Source organism: Microcaecilia unicolor, chromosome 3 (assembly GCF_901765095.1).
Source record: "Microcaecilia unicolor chromosome 3, aMicUni1.1, whole genome shotgun sequence".
NCBI classification, from domain to species: Eukaryota; Metazoa; Chordata; class Amphibia; order Gymnophiona; family Siphonopidae; genus Microcaecilia; species Microcaecilia unicolor.
Window position 1 is genome coordinate 328,341,988 of NC_044033.1, and position 25,103 is coordinate 328,367,090.

At 45.2% G+C, this 25,103-nt stretch overlaps 1 protein-coding gene across 1 annotated transcript in view; it reads left to right on the forward strand.

Annotated features, from left to right (window-relative positions):
* IGF2R (insulin like growth factor 2 receptor) overlaps positions 1-25,103 on the forward strand; it is a 354,906-nt gene that overhangs the window by 244,526 nt on the left and 85,277 nt on the right. Inside the window, 2 exon segments of the mRNA XM_030198395.1 lie at positions 9,987-10,183; positions 24,204-24,330. Of these exon segments, the coding sequence (XP_030054255.1) occupies positions 9,987-10,183; positions 24,204-24,330 (324 nt within the window).

Consider the following 25,103-nt stretch of genomic DNA (forward strand, 5'->3'; position numbering starts at 1 on the left):
TGAAGTGGTGATGTTAAGACAAACTATGGACAGTTGTAAATCTGAAATAGCATTAAATAATTCTATAAATGGTGCCCAAATTTGGTCGCTGATTTAGAAATAAAAATTAGCGCTATTCTATAAACAGCACCCAGAGGTGGGCACCGTTTATAGACCAGCGTATGTCACTGGGATCCGTACCCTATTTTGGGCGTGAGGATTTATACCAAGTAAAACCTGGTGTAAATTCTTGCTAAATTAGGCATGGATCACCCTTGTTCTATAAAATTGTGTGTAAATTCCAGGAACGCCCCTGATTCGCTAATTAATGCTGATAATTTATTAGTGCCCAATTATTGGTGCTAATTGGCTTGTTAATTAAATTGCATGCCCAAATTTAGTACGTGCCCTTATTTGCGCATGCGATTTTGAGCACCATATATAGAATTAGGGTGTAAATGCTGCTTTGCTTAAAGATAGCATATATCTTGTAATGAAAAAAAGCACTGCTGTGTGTGGATTCCCCAGGTTTTTAAATTGGATCCAAAGCTTAACAGGTAGCCAATGAAGCCTCTGAAACAGAGGGGGGGTCACATGATCTCAGTGCTTCACTCAACAGAGGAAAAAAGGTGCCATATTCTACAAAGATTGTTTCACTCAGAGGGGGGAAATTGCAGTGTACTATGCATTAATATTCTCCATCACTTTCAGGTGAATTCTTCAGTATTGTCCTTGTGTGATCTTTCCTGTTTGTTCTTTCTTCTTTGCCTTTGGCAAAATGTATTGCACCTACCGCTGTCCCTCCTCCCCCCTTTTGTTTCCTTGAATCATCCAGCTTCCTACTGTCCTTTCACATCCTTCTCGTGCACAAGCACAACATCCCAAGATTGTTGAGTCATCCTTTCTTGTTCTTTATACTTTCTTTACTTTCTTCATAGTAAGCAAAACTATTTCTGACTTTTACCCCAAATAACTATTGCTTCTCCAGCACCAGTGTGGATTATCTGCCCCATCAAGTTTTGTTTATAAACTATTTTTCTGCTTACTTCATATCTTTGTGGTTCTTTAATGATTCATTCATCTTATACATATAAAGTATCACATACCATGTAAAATGAGTTTATTTTGTTGAGCAGACTATATGGACCGTACAGGTCTTTATCTGCCATCATTTACTATGTTACTATATTTGTTAGCTGCTTTCTTCAGAGATTTTCCTTATTCTATAGTTTTTGCCTGTAGTGTTTACTTGTGTTTTCAGCTGTCCTTGTTAGCTGGCTAGTCTTTTAAGATAGTGATTTCAGTTTGCTCTGCTAATAACTTTTATATAACTGACTGTGTGTCTCAGCTGCTTGGTTTATGTAGCTGGTCCGTTTGAGAGTTTTTTTTTTTTTTTAATGAATTGGTACTCTCTCTAAGATTCTTCCTTTGTCTGTATTTGACCCTCAGTCTCTCTTTTAAAACTTCAATTAATTTTCATTCCCTCTTCCTTGAATTGCTTACATTTAGATTTCTCCCCACGTTCATTCTGAACCCTAAAGTTCCTAGCTTCCACTTGATATAAAAAGATATTTAGATTTGCATTGTGTGGGAAAGCTCGGGGTACAAATGTAATAATAATTCTCCGAGGACAAGCAGGCTGCTTGTTCTCACTGATGGGTGACGTCCACGGCAGCCCCTCCAATCGGAAACTTCACTAGCAAAGTCCTTTGCTAGCCCTCGCGCGCCCGCGCGCACCGCGCATGCGCGGCCGTCTTCCCGCCCGAAACCGGCTCGAGCCGGCCAGTCTTCTTTTGTCCGCACTCGGTACGGTCGTGTTTTCGCCGTGTCGAGCCCCGGAAAGTCGACCTCGCGCGTCCAATTTGTTTTGAGCGTGTTTTTTTCCTTCGGGAAAGCTTTACCTTAGTCGGGAAGTGCTCCGGAAACCCCCCGCCGGGTTTCGTGTAAATCCTCCCCGTACTTCCAGCTTTTTTGCCCCGGTAAGTTTTCTTTCGTCGTCGGGGAAGGCCTCTTTTCGGCCTCGGTCGAGATTTTTTCTCCCTCTAAATTTTGGTGCTTCAAATTCCGCCATTTCGGCTTTTGATTTCGCCGGCGTGATTTTTCCGCCCATGACATCGAAGCCTTCCAGCGGCTTCAAGAAGTGCACCCAGTGCGCCCGGGTTATCTCGCTCACTGATCGACACTCGTCGTGTCTTCAGTGTCTGGGGGCCGAGCACCGCCCTCAGAACTGCAGTCTGTGTTCCCTGCTTCAAAGGCGGACTCAGGTAGCGAGACTAGCCCAGTGGAACGTGTTGTTCTCGGGCTCTTCGTCGGCATCGGCACCGGGATCCTCGAGTGCATCGACGTCGTCAGCGTCCAGACCATCTTCCTCGGCCGCCCCTGCATCGAGTGCATCGAGGCATCGGGCCTCTGCATCGGCGCCGAGACATCGGATAGCTGCATCGACGTCGGTGGTACCAGGACCTCGTCTACTGATGTCGTCGGACGGTGGTGCATCGGGTGGAGTGCAGGTGAGGGCTGTCCATTCCCCTGCTGGTGGCGGTGAGCCCTCGGGTGGGTCTCCTCCTACCCTGAGGGCTCCTGCGGTACAGCCCCCCCGAGATCGACCTTCTTCAGTCTCGGCCCCGAGGAAGCGACGGATGGATTCGACGTCCTCCTCGTCGGTGCCGGGAGCTCCGGTGACATGCTTCGGAAGAAATCGAAGAAGCATCGACACCGGTCTCCTCCCCGTGTCGGCACCGAGAGCTCTGGGTCGCCGAGGGAGTCGGCACCCAGCAGGCATCGGCACCGAGAGGACCGCTCACCCTCTGTTCAGGAGGTGTCGATGCGCTCCGCTCTGGACAGCCCGGAACAGCCTCCACGCTCGGAACAGGTACTGACGTCGACGCCTGCATCGACCTCTCAGCCTTTCTCTGCAGCCACTCTAAACGAGAGCCTCCGGGCCGTTCTCCCAGAGATTCTGGGAGAGCTGTTGCGCCCTACCCCTCCGGTACCGGCGGTGCTTGCGCCTCCGGTACCGTCGAGCGTGGCGCCGGCTGGCCCATCGCCCAGGTTGAGGTCCCCGACGTCGGTACCGCGTGCGGTGCCGACCGCGGCCACCTCCCAGGAAGGCTCCCCGACTACGTCGGCGGAGGGAGCTTCGCCGATGCGGGCGAGGGAGTCTACCTCTCGACGCCCCCATCGTGGACGGGGTTCCACGGAGTCGAGCAGGGCGAGGTTGCAGACACAGGTCCGTGAGCTTGTGTCTGACACCGAGGGTGAGGCCTCGTGGGAGGAAGAGGAAGATCCCAGATATTTCTCTGACGAGGAGTCTGAGGGTCTTCCGTCTGATCCCACTCCCTCTCCTGAGAGACAGCTTTCTCCTCCCGAGAGTCTGTCTTTTGCCTCCTTTGTCCGGGAGATGTCTACGGCCATCCCCTTCCCGGTGGTTGTGGAGGACGAGCCCAGGGCTGAAATGTTTGAGCTCCTGGACTATCCTTCTCCACCTAAGGAAGCGTCCACTGTTCCCTTGCACCATGTCCTGAAGAAGACATTGCTTGCGAACTGGACCAAGCCATTAACTAATCCCCACATTCCCAAGAAGATCGAGTCCCAGTACCGGATCCATGGGGACCCAGAGCTGATGCGCACTCAGTTGCCTCATGACTCTGGAGTTGTGGATTTGGCCCTAAAGAAGGCTAAGAGTTCTAGGGAACATGCTTCGGCGCCCCCGGGCAAGGACGCTAGAACCTTAGACTCCTTTGGGAGGAAGGCCTACCATTCCTCTATGCTCGTGTCCAAGATCCAGTCTTACCAGCTCTACACGAGCATACACATGCGGAACAATGTGCGACAGTTGGCGGGCTTGGTTGATGCTCTTCCCCCTGAGCAAGCCAAGCCTTTTCAGGAGGTGGTCAGGCAGCTGAAGGCGTGCAGAAAATTCCTGGCCAGAGGAGTTTATGACACTTTTGATGTTGCGTCCAGGGCCGCTGCTCAAGGTGTGGTGATGCGCAGGCTCTCATGGCTGCGTGCCGCCGACCTGGAGAATAGAATCCAGCAGCGGATTGCGGACTCGCCTTGCCGTGCGGATAACATTTTTGGCGAAAAAGTCGAACAGGTGGTAGAGTCTCTCCACCAGCGGGACACCGCATTCGACAAGTTCGCCCGCCGGCAGCCTTCAGCTTCTACCTCTACAGGTAGACGATTTTTCGGGGGAAGGAAGACTGTTCCCTATACTTCTGGCAAGCGTAGGTACAATCCTCCTTCCCGACAGCCTGCGGCCCAGGCTAAGCCCCAGCGCGCTCGCTCTCGTCAGCAGCGTGCGACTCAGCAAGGCCCCGCGGCTCCCCAGCAAAAGCAAGGGGCGAGCTTTTGACTGGCTCCAGCAGAGCATAGCCGACATCCAAGTGTCAGTGCCGGGCGACCTGCCTGTCGGAGGGAGGTTGAAAGCTTTTCACCAAAGGTGGCCTCTCATAACCTCCGATCAGTGGGTTCTCCAAATAGTCCGGCAAGGATACACCCTCAATTTGGCCTCAAAACCTCCAAATTGTCCACCGGGAGCTCAGTCCTACAGCTTCCAGCACAAGCAGGTACTTGCAGAGGAACTCTCCGCCCTTCTCAGCGCCAATGCGGTCGAGCCCGTGCCATCCGGGCAAGAAGGGCTGGGATTCTATTCCAGGTACTTCCTTGTGGAAAAGAAAACAGGGGGGATGCGTCCCATCCTAGACCTAAGGGCCCTGAACAAATATCTCGTAAAAGAAAAGTTCAGGATGCTTTCCCTGGGCACCCTTCTCCCCATGATTCAGCAAAACGATTGGCTATGCTCTCTGGACTTGAAGGATGCCTACACACACATCCCGATACTGCCAGCTCACAGACAGTATCTGCGATTTCAGCTGGGCACACGCCACTTCCAGTACTGTGTGCTACCCTTTGGGCTCGCCTCTGCGCCCAGGGTGTTCACAAAGTGCCTAGCTGTGGTAGCAGCGGCGCTTCGCAGGCTGGGGGTGCACGTGTTCCCATATCTCGACGATTGGCTGGTGAAGAACACATCCGAGGCAGGAGCCCTGCAGTCCATGCAGATGACTATTCGCCTCCTGGAGCTACTGGGGTTTGTGATAAATTACCCAAAGTCCCATCTTCTCCCAGTGCAGAAACTCGAATTCATCGGAGCCCTGCTGGATTCTCGGACGGCTCGCGCCTATCTCCCAGAGGCGAGGGCCAACAACTTGTTGTCCCTCGTCTCGCGGGTGCGAGCGTCCCAGCAGATCACAGCTCGGCAGATGTTGAGATTGCTGGGCCACATGGCCTCCACAGTTCATGTGACTCCCATGGCCCGCCTTCACATGAGATCTGCTCAATGGACCCTAGCCTCCCAGTGGTATCAGGCCGCTGGGGGTCTAGAGGACGTGATCCACCTGTCCACGAGTTTTCTCGAATCCCTGTATTGGTGGACGATTTGCTCCAATTTGACTCTGGGACGTCCCTTCCAAATTCCTCAGCCACAAAAAGTGCTGACCACGGATGCGTCTCTCCTGGGATGGGGAGCTCATGTCGATGGGCTTCACACCCAAGGAAGGTGGTCCCTCCAAGAAAGCGATCTACAGATCAATCTTCTGGAGTTGCGAGCGATCTGGAACGCTCTGAAGGCTTTCAGAGATCGGCTGTCCCACCAAATTATCCAAATTCAGACAGACAATCAGGTTGCCATGTACTATGTCAACAAGCAGGGGGGCACCGGTTCTCGCCCCCTGTGTCAGGAAGCCGTCAGCATGTGGCTCTGGGCTCGCCGTCAGGGCATGGTGCTCCAAGCCACATATCTGGCAGGCGTAAACAACAGTCTGGCCGACAGGTTGAGCAGGATTATGCAACCTCACGAGTGGTCGCTCAATTCCCGGGTGATGAGACAGATCTCCCAGGCGTGGGGCACCCCCCTGGTGGATCTCTTCGCATCTCAAGTGAACCACAAGGTCCCTCAGTTCTGTTCCAGGCTTCAGGCCCACGGCAGACTGGCGTCGGATGCCTTCCTCCTGGATTGGGGGGAGGGCCTCCTGTATGCTTATCCTCCCATCCCTCTGGTGGGGAGGACTTTGTTGAAACTCAAGCAAGACCGAGGCACCATGATTCTGATTGCTCCTTTTTGGCCGCGTCAGATCTGGTTCCCCCTTCTTCTGGAGTTATCCTCCGAAGAACCGTGGAGATTGGAGTGTTTTCCGACCCTCATCACGCAGGACGAAGGGGCTCTTCTGCATCCCAACCTCCAGTCCCTGGCTCTCACGGCCTGGATGTTGAGGGCGTAGACTTTGCCTCTTTGGGTCTGCCAGAGGGTGTCTCCCGCATCTTGCTTGCTTCCAGGAAAGACTCCACTAAGAGAAGTTACTTCTTTCATTGGAGGAGGTTTGCCGTCTGGTGTGACAGCAAGGCCCTAGATCCTCGCTCTTGTCCTACACAGACCCTGCTTGAATACCTTCTGCACTTGTCTGAGTCTGGTCTGAAGACCAACTCCGTAAGAGTTCACCTTAGTGCAATCAGTGCATACCATTACCAAGTGGAAGGTAAGCCGATCTCAGGACAGCCTTTAGTTGTTCGCTTCATGAGAGGTTTGCTTTTGTCAAAGCCCCCTGTCAAGCCTCCTACAGTGTCATGGGATCTCAATGTCGTTCTCACCCAGCTGATGAAACCTCCTTTTGAGCCACTGGATTCATGCCATCCGAAGTACTTGACCTGGAAGGTCATTTTCTTGGTGGCAGTTACTTCGGCTCGTAGAGTCAGTGAGCTTCAGGCCCTGGTAGCCCAGGCCCCTTACACTAAATTTCATCACAACAGAGTAGTCCTCCGCACTCACCCTAAGTTCCTGCCAAAGGTCGTGTCGGAGTTCCATCTGAACCAGTCAATTGTCTTGCCAACATTCTTTCCCCGTCCTCATTCCTGCCCTGCTGAACGTCAGCTGCACACATTGGACTGCAAGAGAGCATTGGCCTTCTACCTGGAGCGGACACAGCCCCACAGACAGTCCGCCCAATTGTTTGTTTCTTTTGATCCCAATAGGAGGGGAGTGGCTGTAGGGAAACGCACCATATCCAATTGGCTAGCAGATTGCATTTCCTTCACTTACGCCCAGGCGGGGCTGGCTCTTGAGGGTCATGTCACGGCTCATAATGTTAGAGCCATGGCTGCGTCGGTAGCCCACTTGAAGTCAGCCTCCATTGAAGAAATTTGCAAAGCTGCGACGTGGGCTTCTGTCCACACATTCACATCCCATTACTGCCTGCAGCAGGATACCCGACGCGACAGTCGGTTCGGGCAGTCAGTTCTTCAGAACCTGTTTGGGCTTTAGGATCCAACTCCACCCCCCGAGGGCCCTGTTTGTTCTGTTCCAGGCTACACTCTCAGTTAGTTGGTAAATTTTTTAGGTCAATCTCAGTTATGGCCTCGCCGTTGCGAGGCCCAATTGACCAATGTTGTTGTTTTGAGTGAGCCTGGGGGCTAGGGATACCCCATCAGTGAGAACAAGCAGCCTGCTTGTCCTCGGAGAAAGCGAATGCTACATACCTGTAGAAGGTATTCTCCGAGGACAGCAGGCTGATTGTTCTCACCAACCCGCCCGCCTCCCCTTTGGAGTTGTGTCTTCCCTTGAAGTGTATTGTCTTGCTACATACTGGACTGGCCGGCTCGAGCCGGTTTCGGGCGGGAAGACGGGCGCGCGAGGGCTAGCAAAGGACTTTGCTAGTGAAGTTTCCGATTGGAGGGGCTGCCGTGGACGTCACCCATCAGTGAGAACAATCAGCCTGCTGTCCTCGGAGAATACCTTCTACAGGTATGTAGCATTCGCTTAATAATAATGCTAGAAAGTAAACCATTATTACAAATAAGTATCTGTATACAATATGTAAGCCGCATTGAGCCTGCTATGAGTGGGAAAGCGCGGGGTACAAATGTAACAAAAATAAAAATTATGAAAACTGATCTAAATAATCTTGAAAGTTAATATGATAGAAGTCCTTTCAAGAGGCCTTACATCCAAAAGGTTATACAACCAGTGGAGGCAGTTCAAAGACAGGCTACCAAAATGATGTAGGGTCTATGAGATGGGACTTAAGAATCTAAATGTGTATGCCTAGAAGAAGAGAGAGGGGGAATGTGATAGGCATTTAAATACTTTAGTGGATAAATTTGGCAAAGGACACAAACTGTTCTGAGAGGAATGAATGCTCTAGGACCAGCGGTCATGAAATAAGGCTCCAGTAGAGTGGTCTAGCTTTCAACAACAGAAAATATTCACTGAAGAGGTGATGATTGCATGGAGTGACCTCTCACTAGAGGTTACAAGGGCAAAATTATTATCAGAATTTGAGAAAGTATGAGAAAAGCACAAAGGATCTCAAGTTGAAAAGTAGTGAGGGGAAAACCAGAGATCAAGTGTGGTCTATGGCAGTGCTTCCGAAACCTGGTCCTGGAGGCACCCCAGCCAGTCATGTTTTCATAATATCCACAATGAATATTCATGAGAAAGATTTGCATGCAGTGGAGGCAGTGCATGCAGATTTCTCTCATGAGTATACATTATGTAATTCTGAAAATGTGACTGGCTGCTGTGCCTCCAAGACCCAGGTATGGGAACCACTGGTGTCTATAGCATTATAACAAACATTAGATTAAGAAGCTTAGAAGGTTCTTATAGCATCATAATCTAGGTTTTTATATGAGAAGAGTGGTGAATTACTCCATTTCAGACATCACTATAGACAGAGACCTTGGCCACTAAAATATTAATAGCATTATTGGTCTTAAGTACACCTTCTATTCTGTTTTTCTTGTCTGATCATTTAATCTGCATGAAATCTGCCAGTTGTCATACTCAGGAGCTCACTAAATTTTGTTTAGCTTCTGTTTTTTTCTTTTATGGCATTATCTGTTTGCACAATCTTCTTTCCATTCTTGACCTGAATACAGTACCTTTTTCTTTTTATTATGGGGATAACCAGTGCAGGCTCCTAGCAGGCATTCTTTTGACTCTGTACTCTGTGCTTGGAGCTTTAAGAGAGTCATTGATATCCTCTGTTTCTTGAGGACTCTTGCAGTAGGAAAATCCTTTGCTTTCTTCAGAAACCTATAGCACTTCAGTAGGGGCAACAGTGTGTTCTGTCTGGATTAGTTTTGCATGTTATCTCAATATACTAAATGTGAAATTTTGAACCTCCAGTTCTGAAATCCATTTTAACATTTTTATTTTTGTTTTGCTATATAATTCTTAAATACTTCAGTTGCCAAATAGACTAATTCAATGTGGTTTACAATCCTAGTACATCACTAGGAAAGAGACATAATGAATAAGTCCTCAAAAAGAAAATCAATAATTGGTAGGTTTTAGAAAAAATTTTTTTTTCAATTTACTCCTAAATGTCATATAATTTCAGTTCTTATAGCCAAAGGTAAATAATTCCATATTAAGGAGACCAGATAGGATAGAGTTTGAGAATGTGGTCTCTTCAGTTTAACTCGCATTAATTGTGGAAATTGGAAGGTCAGATTGTGAGAATGAGACAAATATTTATTCCTCATTGGAAGATGAAATAGGGAAATTATATAATCTGTTGCTAGCCCATAAATTATCTGAAACACGAATAGCAATTGAGACTCAGTCAGTAACCAGTGCAGTTAATCGAGTGGTGGTGCTCTTTCATACCTACTCACTTTATAAATCAGACGTGCAGCAGTGTTGTGCAGAGTTTGTAATCTTTTCAGTTATAACAATAACACAATAAAACACTGTGCAAAATGTTATTCCTTTCTCATTAGAGACATTTAAATTTTTTATGTCAACCAAGGGTTATGCATTGTTTGTAGACATGCAACTACAGTGCTCTGGCACAGGACAAGATGACCATTTTTAATCTCCTTTTGACCTCCTCTAAGCGACTTTCATGTGACCCGAGAGTCTTTTTTTTTTTTTTTTTAAATTCTATATTATTTTTACATCCGTTAGAAGAAGTGAAGTGGAAATAAGCTACCTCCTTGCTTTTATTCAGGGCTCATCTCCTGCCCCAATGGTGCTGCTGCCTGTCTGGTGAATGGTTCCAAGACTATTGGCCTCGGTGAGCCTTCCAGTGGCCCACAGTGGGAGAATGGAGTGGCTGTTCTGAAGTATTCAAATGGAGACATTTGTCCTGATAAAGTTCGTAAGAGGACAACAATGATACGTTTCAAGTGTGATGAAAACAAAATTGTAAGTGTTTTGAGGGGTGGGGTTTATGATTTTGTCTTGATCAAGTGTTTTGATGACTGAATTGGAATGAATAGGGGGCCGAATTAAATGATTGTTAGGTTTAAGTGGCTCATTCTAGAAAGGGCATGGAAGGGCAAAAATATACTGATATTTTATGTTAGTCATTTAAGATTCTCTGATTCAAAATTTCACATAAGCAGATGTTTCAATTTAACTTAATTTTAAAGGTGACTAATTTTAAGGGAGTCACTGTTACCTGAAATACTAGTACATACAATCCCATAGGCAGCACTGTTTCGAGATCTAGTAACTGCATAATAAAAATTACTGCAATGCCTTTCCTTAGGCATCACTACCTAAGTCTTCGATCTAGAATACAAAACCATAGCAAGGAAGCAAATTTTAGAAAGTGCTTGCAGTTACCAGGGGGTACAGGCTAAAACCCTCCCTCTACCCACTTTTGAGAGCACTAAAATACACTGGAATTATTTTTGTATATTCACTGTACTCCTTATGTATTATTTGGTTCACAAGGGCAAGCAGAATAATGAAGCCCTTGCTAACGGGTGACTTCATTCGACAGAACACAGTGCAGTGCAAAAAGTAACAAGCCCAATGGCACACATGCAGGGCTTTCTGCACCAGTGGTGTTGACTAAGGCCGCTTCATTTCGTTCTCTCTGTGGTAGCCATCAGACATGTCCAAGTTACACTCTGTTACTGTCACGCTTTCAAAGCTGGAACAGGGTTTGTGAGCCCTTAGGCCACTGCCGAGGAGTGGCAGTGGCAGGCAAAACCACCCCACACCGGCGACTAGGCAGAACAGGACTAGAACTCTGGACTGGAGTTGCAGCAGAGGCAAACAGGCAGGACTTAAGCAGAGCAGGTACACTTAAACTTCACCTGCACTTGGCCACCTTTCACCAGGAGTTGAGCTGCTGCCTGCAGGTGGCCGGCAGGACTTACTGGGCAAGGCAGAACTGGATACCCACTAGGCTGAACCAGGACTGAGGGTCAGAGGGGAAGGGAACATACAGGGGCAGCAGGGCAAGGAAGGGAAAAGACAAGAATAAGGGTCAGGACTGAAAGCTGCAAGCAGCCACAGAAACAGGGAACAAACACCGACAAACAAAACACAGAACTAAAAGCTGCCAGGCAGCCACCAAAGACACAGGCAGACAAGAACCACACACAGAAAATATAACTAAGAAATAAGACTAGGAAACAAGCAAGGAACCTAATCTAAACTACACACAGACTAACAAGAAACAGACAAGAATCTCAGGCTAGAAACCAGGCAAGGCAGAAGTGCAACACGCACCAACATACCAGGGACCTTAGACGATGCAAAGGCAAAGCAGAAAGGTTTCAAAATGGCTAATAAGCCCAGCAGCAGCTGAGACTCAGCTGCCGCAATCACCAGACAACTAAGGGTGCTGTGCAGGTTCAAACAAAACAAGCAGGTCTGGCAGCCTGGAAGATGTGGACTGGGCTGAAATCTGGAACGGGTGACAGCACACAGACAATCTAATGCAGCCAGCACACAGAGACAGGGACAGAACTAACTCACAAAGAACAGACAGAAGCCAGCTCAGAAGCTGACCACAGGAAATAAGGTGAGTCTGAGAGGGGTCACAGCCACAGACGTGACAGTTACTACTTTCTTTGTGTACAACTTGTTTTGCTTTTTATCTAGTTTCTCTAGATAGGTTTTCAAAAGTTAAATATTTGTTCAGTTTTTTGTGAGCCATGGTCTGCACTGTTTCCTATGCACTGAGTGACACCAGTTGACTTTTTTTTGGAATATAGATTTTGCTTCAGCCATTGTTCTGTCAGAAAAGAAGCCTTCTATAGCTTCAAAAAGCATAGGAGGAACATCAGTTACTGATAAACATAACTGATGCTGGCAAACCTTTTGCTTGAGCATAATTCCTTGAAGTGTCAAGTTATTTTATTTAAAGAACTTCATGACCATGAAGAATCAAGAAAGAACAGTGAGTAAGTCTAGTCCTGGTGCATCAGCACCATTCATTCATTGCAGTATTTATATACCGCTTAGACCTAAGCAGTTTACAGTTTCATTTTACAGGTACTATGTATGTCCCTAGTGGGCTCACAGTCTGAGTAGTACATTGTACTACTGTTGTACCTGGGGCAATGGAGGGCTAAGTGACTTGCTCAGGGTCAAATGGAGCTGCAGAGGGACTTGAGCCTGGTACCTCAGGATCTGAAGCCACTGCTGACCCTCAGGCAGCAGCGGAAATTGAACCCAGTTCCCCAGGTCCGCAACCTGCTACACTAACCATTACGCTGCTACTCCACTCCAGCAGCACTGATCCACATGGAACCAGATGCTGCATCGATAATAGGGAATCCATGATCATGGAGAGGAGGTTGAACATAAAGGTCAAGTTATACACACAAGTTAAGGAATTCTGGCATGGTGCAATGAGTATAAACTATGGAACCAGGATTATTGCTACATTGGCAACTGCTATCACTCCATCCAAGCATTCACATGTGGAGGACAGCTATCCTCAGTACTATGGGAGATGTGATAACCTTCAAGGGTCCCTGTTTCAAGTTAGTATTTCACCTCAGTTGACCCAGGAAAATGTTATTTCTGCTGTTCATCAAGGTCTTGACCCCAGTAGTTCTTGAGGAGGAAATAGAGGACCGAGTATGCTATGTGGACACCTGCCTCATTTTTTTATGTCGTCATGCCCATGATGGAAAGGATGTACAAGTAATGAAGACCCCATCATGGCACCTGTTGAGATGGCTTATGGACTGCCTCCCCATTCCCCATTTCAAATCCTTTTATAGAAGGCAAGGTCAATGGACCTTGTGTTCTCAGTCACACAACAGCTCAGGGACTCACTGGTGGTTGACCCAGTTCAATCTGACAAGAAGCTTTTGTTATAAGCCACTAGGCAGCTGCCTACAGTGTGAATTCCGTGCACAACTAATTCATAGTCTCCACAGCCTGTCAGCTAGGCAGCCTGTACTACAAACTCATTGCTTCTAGCCCACACCCTATCTTGCTTACCCATCCGGATCGTTAATCAGCCTGCTGTAAGCTCTTCAGTATTAGCTTGCAGTCTATACTGCCTAGTTAAGCCTATATAGGTAATAGAGCCACCTGGCTTTTATTTGCATACTGGAGATTGATTTATCTCTCTATACAGGTTTGGTATGAGCGCAGTTGTCGAAAATCAGGAATATAGCCTACTAGGAACATCAAACTTCAAAGTCCATTCTGCCCATCCTTGGAACTCTGAACAGCTTGGGTAGTCTTGGATAAAAAGTCTGTAAGCCAGAAAAGAAGGAGCTAAAAACATACAGTGCCCTAAAGTACAGTGGCAGAAATTCAGAAAAAGAAGAGATGGGGAGCAAAAAAAAAGACAAAAGCACTGAAGGATATACCCTCCATTCTTACAGCCCAGGTTTGCTATCAGTGAATAGAGAAGCCCATAACCAGTTAAGGAAAAGAGGGAAATATCTGTACTCTGGCAAGTAGCACTGTAGGTAAGGGAGCCTCTTCCTGACCAAGTAGGGGAGGAAAGTGGAAACCTACCTTCAAGCACGTTCTCCCTCTTTATCAGTTGGGAAAGAATGTGAAGAATATAACTCAGGATGCAGTTCAGGTTTGAATGAAAGTGTGCAGTTTTAAAAAGAAATTAACTTTATAATGTTATATATTAATTAGCATAATATAATACACAGGAGCATAATGCCAAGCCTAGACAACTACTAAACTAGGCTACTGCACTAACAACATGGTAAGCAAGCCAAGAACATATAACTTGGTATTACTTAGGCGATTGCCTACTTACACATAGTTTACTGTAGTTCCCATCAGCTTGTTGTTCCAAATTTCTGAATCTCAAATTGTCCTTAATAATGGATATGTCCAAACTGGGGATCATATGTAGGTGGACTCCATACCCAGGGTCTGTGATCTGCTAAGGAAAAGCTTTATTAGACAAACTTTCTAGAGATAAGGGTGATCTAGAACTCTTTAAAGCAGAGGTGTCCAATCTGTGTCCTTGAGGGCCACTGTCCACTCAGGTTTTCAGAATTCCCCCCATTGCCTCCATTGTATGCAAATATATCTCAAGCATATTCATTGTGGAAATCCTGAAAACTTGACCTGGCAAGGGCCAAGGTTGTACACCCCTGTTCTAAAGGATTCTAGAGATTGGTTGCCAACAAATAAATTCTAGCTAAATTGAGCAATCAAATTGCAAAATTCTACTTCGATTTAAAATTGTAGAGTTTAGTAGTTGCTGTAGCTGGGAGACTGGATAGGTGATACGGTATGTCTGCTATGTTTTGGGATCCTGCCAGGTTCTTGTGACCTAAATTGGTCACTATTGGGAACATGATAGTGGCCTTGATGGACCTTGAACTGACCCAGTATGGCAATTCTTTTGCGTTTAAACAAGTTATTTGTGTGTCCGTGTGGACTTAAAAAGTTGTATTTGACCAACCTGATAGAAGCTTACATGGGGTGATGCTCACAGAGCCATTTATTTACCTAGTAGGGAGATACCAAGGTCCTAGCAAACAAACTGAGCAGAGTTCTGCAGCCCCATATGCATTCCCTTGACAGGGATCCACAAATCAGGTATGTCAATATGTTTGCATCTCCTCTGAATGGGAATGTTCCTTGGTTCTATTCCGGGATGGGGTTTTGAGGCAAGCTAGCCTCATAACTTCCACCTAGATTGGGGAAGGATCTTCTATACGCATCTCCCAGTACCCCTGGTGGGGAAGATGCTGCTGACGCTCAGAACCTGGGACCAAGGAACTACGATTCTCAAACTGTTTATTGTCTGAGATGATATGTTCCTCGCCAAATCCAAAGGTCACTATTCCATCCTCATCCTCCTCGACCTATCTGCCGCCTTTGACACCGTCAATCATAATTTACTTCTTGACACACTGTCCTCATACGGGTTCCAGGGCTCCGTCCTCTCCTGGTTCTCTTCGTATCTTTCCCATCGCACCTTCAGAGTATATTCTAATGGCTCTTCTTTCACCCCCATCCTGCTCTCTGTTGGGGTTCCTCAAGGTTCTGTCCTTGGACCGCTTCTTTTCTCGATCTACACCTCTTCCCTGGGCTCGCTGATCTCATCACATGGTTTCCAGTACCATCTCTATGCTGATGACACCCAGCTTTATCTCTCCGCTCCCGACATCACGGTCGAAACCCAGGCCAAAGTTTCGGCCTGCCTTTCAGACATCGCTGCCTGGATGTCCATCCGGCATCTGAAACTGAACATGGCAAAGACTGAGCTCCTTGTCTTTCCACCCAAACCCTCTTCTCCTCTTCCCCCACTTTCCGTCTCTGTTGACAACGCCCTCATCCTCCCCGTCGCTTCAGCCCGCAATCTCGGAGTCATCTTCGACTCCTCCCTCTCCTTCTCTGCCCATATCCAGCAGACAGCTAAGACCTGTCGCTTCTTCCTCTATAATTTTAGCAAAATTCGCCCATTCCTCTCTGAACAGACCACCCGAACCCTCGTCCACTCGCTCGTCACCTCTTGTCTTGACTATTGTAACCTTCTTCTCACTGGCCTCCCGCTTAACCATCTATCCCCCCTTCAATCTGTCCAAAATTCTGCCGCACGTCTTATCTACCGCATGAACCGATACTCTCATATCACCCCTCTCCTCAAGTCACTTCACTGGCTCCCGATCCGCTACCGTATACAGTTCAAGCTTCTCCTTTTAACCTTCAAATGCACTCAATCTGCAGCCCCCCATTACCTCTCTACCCTCCTCTCCCCATATGTTACCACCCGTAACCTCCGCTCTCAGGACAAATCACTCCTATCTGTACCCTTCTCCACCACCGCTAACTCCAGACTCCGCCCATTCTGCCTCGCATCACTATATGCCTGGAACAGCCTTCCCGAGCCCATACGTCATGCGCCCTCCCAGCCCATCTTCAAGTCCTTACTCAAAACCCATCTCTTCTCCCTTGCTTTTGGCGCATAACCACCTTCCCCACTCATGATACCTACACTGACTACATAGTTTGTAACCTTTAGATTGTAAGCTCTTTTGAGCAGGGACGGTCCTTCCCCATGTTAAACTTGTACAGCGCTGCGTAACCCTGGCAGCGCTATAGAAATGCTAAGTAGTAGTAGTAGATATGGTTCCTGCTCCTTTTCTGTCACAGCCAATTTGGTTGGGGAATTCCCCAACCTAAATCTAATCATTTTACTTATATTCCACCTCTTCCCAGTAGAGACTGAAGTGGTTTACGAAATCGTATAACAATTATTAAAATAAAGCTAAATTTCTTGATGGTATTTTTGAAACAAAAAAGTATTTACATTTCTTTGAAACGGAAGGTAAGAATCGCAGTTCTCAATAGAAGCAGTTAGAGTATTCAAAGCTAAGGTTGCTCTGTATGAAAAAGATTGCTCTAAAACTTTTTTAAAACGAACAGACTTAAAAGAGGGAAACATCAGTATATATGCACCACTTTGCTCATGGGCTACCTTTCCAGTAAAGAAATGTAGTAGTGAAAGAAACACTTCTGGAATTAGGCCATGAAAAATTTAAAAAATAAAGCACAGTTGGGGGAATCAGTTGTTGAGGGGTTAGTGGGGGGGAGGGGGGAAGGGTGGGGGGAATAGGGGGGATAAAAAGGTTATAAGCATAATGTTAAAATAAAAATTAAATTGTTGCATTGTCATGTGCTGGAGCCAGTGGCTCGTTATGTTTGAGATGTTATTTCAATAAAAATTCAAAGTTAAAAAAAAAAAAATAAAGCACATACCTTAAACTCATTCCTACCATGTAAAAGCAACCGGTGAAGGTTCTGGAAAAGTGGAGAGATCTGCTCAAATTTTGCTTTACTAAATATTAGACGAACTGTTTTGAACAAATTGTAACTTTCTCAGGGGCAGGGGGTCGCTGGACATGGGTGGCTGGGGGGGGGCAGGGGAGAGAGGAGGGTCGCTGGACATGGGTGGCAGGAGGGGGGGCAGAGGAGAGAAGAGGTTCGCTGGACATGGGTGGCTGCAGGGGGAGAGGAGGGTCGCTGGACATGGGTGGCTGCAGGGGAGCTGAGGAAAACCTTGCTAGCGCCCGTTTCATTTGTGTCAGAAACGGGCCTTTTTTTACTAGTAGTATATATAACTGCTCATTTTCAAAGCACTTAGCCTTCCAAAGTTCCATAGGTTTCTATGGAACTTTGGAAGGCTAAGTGCTTTGAAAATATGCTAGATAATGTCTTTTAATTCATTGTGGAAACTTAAAAGATTAAGACCATTCTTTTCAAGATCAGTTTTTCGCACTTTAGTTCAGTTGTTAGTTTTAACTAAATTTGATAGTTCAGTTGTTAGTTTTAACTAAGTTTGACTATTGCAGTTCAGTTTATGCAGGTATTAAGCGGAGTCTTCTAAGAAAACTACAAACTGCACAAAACACTGGTGCCCACCATATATATAGATTGCCACGTTACGTTACAGCATCTCCTCTTCTTAAGGATCTACATTGGTTACCTATAAATGAAAGAATTTCTTTTAAGCTCTGTGTTCTTGTTCATCAGATTCTTTATGGTATCTTACCATCTTATATGATAGATCTCATTAAGTTATTACCATGAAATGCCACCTCATAATCTCATTAGGTTATCACCATGAAATGCCACTTCATCATCTAGAGAATATCTCATATTATGTTTCCAAGTTGTAAAAACTTAACCTACAAATCTATCCATAATGCTAATTTTTCTTACCAAAGTACCAAATTCTGGAACTCATTACCCAAGTATATCAGACACTCGGTCAATTATATGTCCTTTAGAAGTTTACTTAAAGCACAGTTCTTTAGATTCATGTTCAGCTAATATGAAAATAAATTTATTTTATTTATTATTTTTTTAATAGTTGTATTCTTGTATTAATATTAATTGTCTTGTAATGCTGCTTCTTATGTAAGCTGCATTGAACCTGAGCTTTCTTAGTAAAATGTGGGGTAGAAATGTCATAATAAATAACTATGATTTCGATTATCCTTCCCAATGTGCATCACTTTGCATTTGTCAACATTAAATTTAATCTTCCATTGGCATGCCCAATCTTCCGATTTCCTAAGGTCTTCCTGCAATTTTTCACAGTCCGCAAGTGATTTAACAACGTTTGAACTGTAATATTTATTAACATTTTTTAATAAGAAATACATACAGTTAAGGTGAGAGAGAATTGAAGTGGTGCAAAGAAAAGCTATAAAAATGGTATGGGATTTGCGTTACAAGACACATGAGGAGAGACATAAGTACATAAGCACTGCCACGCTGGGAAAAGACCAAAGGTCCATCAAGCCCAGCACTCTGTCTCCGACAGCAGCCAATCCAGGCCCCAAGAACCTGGCAAAAACCCAGAATTTAATAACGATCAATGGACTTTTCCTTCAGGAATCTGTCCAGACCCCCTTTAAACTCAGCAAGGCCAGCTGCCGTCACTACCTTCTCCGGCAATGAGTTCCAGAGTCTAACCACACGTTGAGTAAAGAAAAACTTTCTCCAATTTGTTTTAAACCTATCACATTCTAATTTCATCTTGTGTTCCCTAGTTCTATTATTGTTAGAAAGCGTAAACAAACGCTTCACATCTGTTCGCTCTACCCCACTCTTTATTTTGTAGACCTCTATCATATCACCCCTCAGACGCCTTTTCTCCAGGCTAAAGAGTCCTAGCCGTCTTAACCTCTCCTCATAAGGTAGTCGTCCCATCCCTTTTATCATTTTCGTCGCCTTTCTCTGCACCTTCTCCAATTCCTTTATATCTTTTTTGAGATGAGGCGACCAGAACTGAACACAATACTCCAGGTGCGGTTGCACCATGGAGCGATATAACGGCATTATAACATCCTCATGCTTGTTTTCCATCCCTTTTCTAATAATACTCAACATTCTGTTCGCCTTCTTAGCCGCCGTAGCACATTGAGCGAAAGATTTCAACGTTGTATCCACGATGACTCCCAAATCCCTTTCTCAGTCCATAACTCCTAAAGCGGAACCTTGCATGACATAGCCGTAATTTTTGCTATGTTCGCTTCTATCGCTAACTTTTTTTCAAAGTCCTCCTTAGCCCTCCTTATCTCCTTTTTGCATTTGACTTGACATTCCTTATGCTTTATCTTATTGTCTTCCGTCGGTTCCCTTCTCCATTTTCTGAAGGATTGTTTTTTTGGCTCTAATAGCTTCCTTTACCTTACCATTTAGCCAAGCCGGCTGACATTTGGTCTTTTTTCCTCTTTTTCTAATACGCGGAATATATTTGTCTTGTACTTCTAGGATGGTGTTTTTGAACAGCATCCACGCCTGATTCAAGTTTTTTACCCTTTCAGCCGCTCCCCTCAGTCTTTTTTTCACCGTTCTCCAAAACCGATCATATTATGATCACTGTTATCAAGCGGCCCTCGCACCGTTACCCCCGAACCAGATCAAGAGCCCCACTAATGATTAAGTCTAGTATTTTCCCTTCTCTCGTCGGCTCCTGAACCAGCTGTTCCATGAAGCCGTCCTTGATTTCATCAAGAAATTTCACCTCCCTTGCGTGTTTCATTCACCCAGTCTATATCCGGATAATTGAAGTCACCAATTAATATTACATTGCCCTTTTTATTCGCTTCCCTAATTTCCCTTGTCATTGCCGCGTCTGTCTGCTCATCTTGGCCAGGCGGAAGGTAGTACACTCCTATCACCATCCCTTTTCACGTGGAATTTTAATCCACAAGGATTCCAGTCGGGGTTTTGTCTCCTGCAATATTTGCAGCCTATCTGAGTCAAGGTTCTCATTTACATACAGCGCTACCCCTCCTCCAATCCTATCCACCCTATCGCTGCGATATAATTTGTAGCCCTGTATGACTGTGTCCCATTGGTTATCTTCCTTCCACCAGGTCTCAGAGATGCCTATGATATCCAGTTTTTCATTGTGTGCAATGTACTCCAGCTCTCCCATCTTATGCCTCAGGCTCCTGGCATTTGCATATAGACATTTCAATGTATGCTTCTTGTTCTGATTATTATTATGTTTAATACGTGGCATTATTAATATGTTGTCTTCCGTCTGGTCATTTTTAATTTTACTTAAGTCTATCTGATCCTCTATGATTTCTTTGTCGTCCTTACTCACAAGTAACCCTTTTTTCCCTATCTGGGTGATACCCTCAAAAGATATCATCTTCCGAACCATGCGCTTTTGAGCAACTTGCTGACCTGAACATGTATACCCTGGAGGAAAGGAGAAACGGGTGATATGGTACAGATGTTCAAATATTTGAAAGGTATTAATCCGCAAACAAACCTTTTCGTAGTTGGGAAGGCGGTAGAAGTAGAGGACATGAAATGAGATTGAAGGGAGGCAGACTCAAGAAAAATGTCAGGAAGTATTTTTTCACGGAGAGAGTGGTGGATACTTGGAATGCCCTCCCACGGGAGGTGATAGAGAGGAAAACGGTAACGGAATTCAAAAATGCGTGGGATAAACATAAAGGAATCCTGTTCAGAAGGAATGGATCCTCAGAAGCTTGGCGGAGATTGGGTGGCAGCACCGGTGGTGGGAGGCATGGCTAGTGGTTGGCAGGCGGGGCTAGTGCTGGACAGACTTCTACGATCTGTGCCCTGAAAATGACAGATACAAATCAAGGTAAGGTATACACATAAAGTAGCACATATGAGTTTATCTTGTTGGGCAGACTAGATGGACCGTACAGGTCTTTCTCTGCTGTCATCTACTATGTTACATGCCGTACCTGACAATCATATCCCTCCCTATACTACTAATTCCCACCCCTCACAGTTGACAAACAGCTGCTTCCAACAGACCCATCCTCCCCTCCTCCTTATACAAAACAACTTAAGGAAACGTAAAATAAAGTACAAAAAGGCAACACAACCATGAGTACCAATGGACTGACCATGAGACACACTTTCTAGGGTACTGCAACAATCGGACAGTGTTTCCACAAACTTCAAGGGTTTGCCAGACGAGCAACAAGTTAATTAAGGACTGTTGCAACTCTGCTACAGGGGACCGCAATTGAGTATCTTGTCCCCAGCATCTTGTCCACGATGGACCCTTGGTCTTTTCCCAGTATGGCATTACTTATGTAGTTACTTATGAGCTCTGGGAAAAGGTGTGGGCACAAATATTTACCTAGATTGGGGAAGGATGACTTCTGATGGTCTTACAGAGAAAGAAATAACACGTAGATTTGGAAATTTAAGATTGGATGTACATAGGGATGCCCTATCAGTGCTTCATGGATGGGTAGACTGGATAGTCCATATGGTCTTTAACTGTCTACATTTTTCTGTGTTGTTATGATTGTAATTAGTTACTCAACCACTTATTCACACATTTTGTAGGTCAATCATAAGTACATAAGTACATAAGTACATAAGTAGTGCCATACTGGGAAAGACCAAAGGTCCATCTAGCCCAGCATCCTGTCACCGACAGTGGCCAATCCAGGTCAAGGGCACCTGGCACGCTCCCCAAACGTAAAAACATTCCAGACAAGTTATACCTAAAAATGAGGAATTTTTCCAGTCCATTTAATAGCGGTCTATGGACTTGTCCTTTAGGAATCTATCTAACCCCTTTTTAAACTCCGTCAAGCTAACCGCCCGTACCACGTTCTCCGGCAATGAATTCCAGAGTCTAATTACACGTTGGGTGAAGAAAAATTTTCTCCGATTCGTTTTAAATTTACCACACTGTAGCTTCAACTCATGCCCTCTAGTCCTAGTATTTTTGGATAGCGTGAACAGTCGCTTCACAAGATTTAATTTAATAAAATATTCTGGCCAATATTTAAAACCATTTAACCAGCCAGGAACGGCTCCTGGCCAGTCAAATGGCACTTAACTGACTAAATGGTGATATTCAGCAGGAGATAGCCGGCTATCTCCTGCTTAATATCACCAGTTAGCGCTTAGCAGATAGCTCGTTATATTGCACAATATAACTGGTTCTCCACCGATATTTAGTGCATCACCAGCCAAGTGTTGCTGCCAAAATAGCACGCATATCTTTGGATGGTTTCAACTTAACTGGCTATCGCTGAATATCGACATGGCCATTTAAGTTCAAACCAGCCAAGAAAACACCTGGATATTCAGTGCTGGTCACTGGAAACGACCCGGCATTGAATATCAGAGCTCAGCACCAACTGTGGGAGGAAGCCCGGCTATCTCCTGCGGTCTGAATATCGGCCCCATTGTGTTTTGTTTTTGTTGATGCATGGGAACTGCCTTTTTTATATTGTTGCCTTACTTTAGGGGCTCTTTTACTAAAGCTTAGTATGCGTTAACAGAATTAGTGCTAAGAAGCCCATAGGTATATAATAGGCATCTTAGCACTTAGAGTATGCTAATGTCAGGTAGTCAAGCCCCATCAAGTTTCTAACAAATTAATTCATACCAGCAAATTTGAATTTCCAGCTGTCTTTGGGTATCCTCAGTGCATAAAACTTTTTAATAAAATAATCCCAAGTTCTCTGGAACTCACTCCCATCAGTTTAAATGTGAAAATTATTATTTAAGATTTATGAAACATTTAAAATTTTAGTTATTTCCTAAATATCTTTAATAGATGTTAAACCTTTTAAGTTTAACCTAGGTTTGAAGTAGTTTTGAAACCAAGCTACCTTTATTGTATTTGTAACCTTTGCTTTAAGAAACCAGATAATTGCCTGTTCTAATCCCATCTGAGTTTTATTAAAACTCACTATTATAGACCACCTAGAGGTAAGGATTATGATGGTATATTAAAGCGTTATTATTAATTTTGTTATACTTCTTGGTAATTTCTGATTAAAAATTTATATAATTATAAACATAAATCAGTTAAAATATCCTCAAATTTTAAGTACTAATAAAATTAGGCATATGCTGCAGTAAATTGTGCTGTTTTCTTTTCCAGAAAATCTAATATTTTGCGGAGTGTAATTTGATTGGCCTTGTATTTAAGAGTTGTAGCTGTATAACTGAAAACATCCAAAGCAGAGTAAACATTCTCTTATTTAAGAGCCACAGACCACTGTGGATTTTGAAATAGCAATGACTATTTGCCAGATGTTTTGAGAACTTGTATGTGTTCTGGTTAACCTTAGATGAAGGGCTGTTGGGTGCTGGAATTGTCCACCTTTGTTAAAAGGAAAGGACGGGTATGGTGGCTCTGCCGCAGTCCTATGCATTGTCATGCAGACAAAGCTAGATTGATATGCCCTGGAGTGTTGCCCCTGTCCGGGGATTGTCCCTGTAATAACTGGAATAGATGAGTTGGGAGGGAATATTAAGCAGAGAGGGGAGAACCCTAGTAGTTGGTTCTGATTGAGCTAGAAGTACAAAGGAGCAGGCAGAATCTGGCCTAAAAAATAACTGTTCTTAAAATCCAAACTACAGATATAATTGATCAAGGGTTCACTTCCTTGCTTTTATTATTAACTAGTAAACAAAGGCCCGTTTCTGAGCGCAATGAAACGGGACCTAGCAAGGGTTTCATGGCTGCATGGCTCGTCGCGGTTTTACCCGGTTCGTGGCGTGCACCGCTGCTGTTTCCGTTGTAGCTCTGTGTGGGTGGCGGTTTTCATGCCCCGCCCTCGACGTCATCGCGTTTTGACGCGAGGGCGGAGCAGAGCTACAGTGTGGAAATCCGGAGTTTGTGGCCTGAGTAGATCGTTGGAGGTGAGAATCTGCTCCGCCCTCAACGTCATAACGTTTGACGCGAGGGCGGGGCCCACAGACTGTGATTTTCGTGGCTTCAGAGCTTCGAACATACGAACTGGCTTCAGTGACGTCAGCAGACAATAGAACGTTGAGGGTGAGTTTTATATATATAGAAGATTGTACTGAAAAGTAAAATGAGAAAAATGTGTTTACAAATTATGTTCCGCAAGCTTATAAATCTGAAAATTCAACTACAGTATTTTTTTGGGGGGATTCAAATCCCATGTTTACAAATCTTATTTCTTTTTTTTGTGTTGAGAATTCTAAACCAGAACTTGTGTCTGTCATTGAAGACTGTGAATATACCTTCATGTGGTTCTCTGCCACAGCTTGTCCTTTGAAGAACAAAGTGGAGGACAACTGCAGAGTGACCAGTCCTGTGACAGGTAAAGCATTTACCATTAAGGTGCATAATTGGGGCAATCCATAACTACTGTGTCATGGTACATGTGGATTCAGATTCCACACCAGTTTGAGCCAATTGTCTGCATGTGCTCTGGAGGTGATCTGCTTATACCAGAGAAGATGGGGAGTTTACCAGACTCACCCTACATGTCCTTGCTGACAGAACTAAGACCATTCAATGGAGGAGACGCATTTTTAGTCTTTATTCCAGCAAGGGTTCCTCAGAGCTGCTCCAGCGTGCATCCTGGGAAAGGTGGAAGAAAACACAAAATTCGATGACGGGGGGGGCTGTTATGCTCGACAGAATGAGTCAGAGAGGCCTAGAGGTTAAAGCAGTGGGCCAAGAACCAGGGAAGCCAGGATTCAAATTCCACTACTACTACTTGCGATGCTGGTCTAGTCACTTAGGATTTCTTTTACAACACCGCCCTAGCATTTATAGCTTGCGGTAAATGCGGAGATGCCCATTATATTCCTGTGGGTGTCTCAGCTTTTACCGCCAGCTAAAAACGATAGCACGGCTTTGTGAAAGGCCCTCTTAACTCTCCGTTGCCTCAGGTACAAACTTAGGGCCCTGTTTACTAAGCAGCACTAGGAACATATGGGTGGCTAGCGTTTAGCGTGCGCTAATTTCAGTACACGTTAAAAAATGTTAGCGCGGCATAGTAAACAGGGCCCTTAAATTGTCTTCGATTCTTAACTCTACCACCATTTTGTAACATGATAGTGTCGCGTTATGCTCCATCAAGGTCGG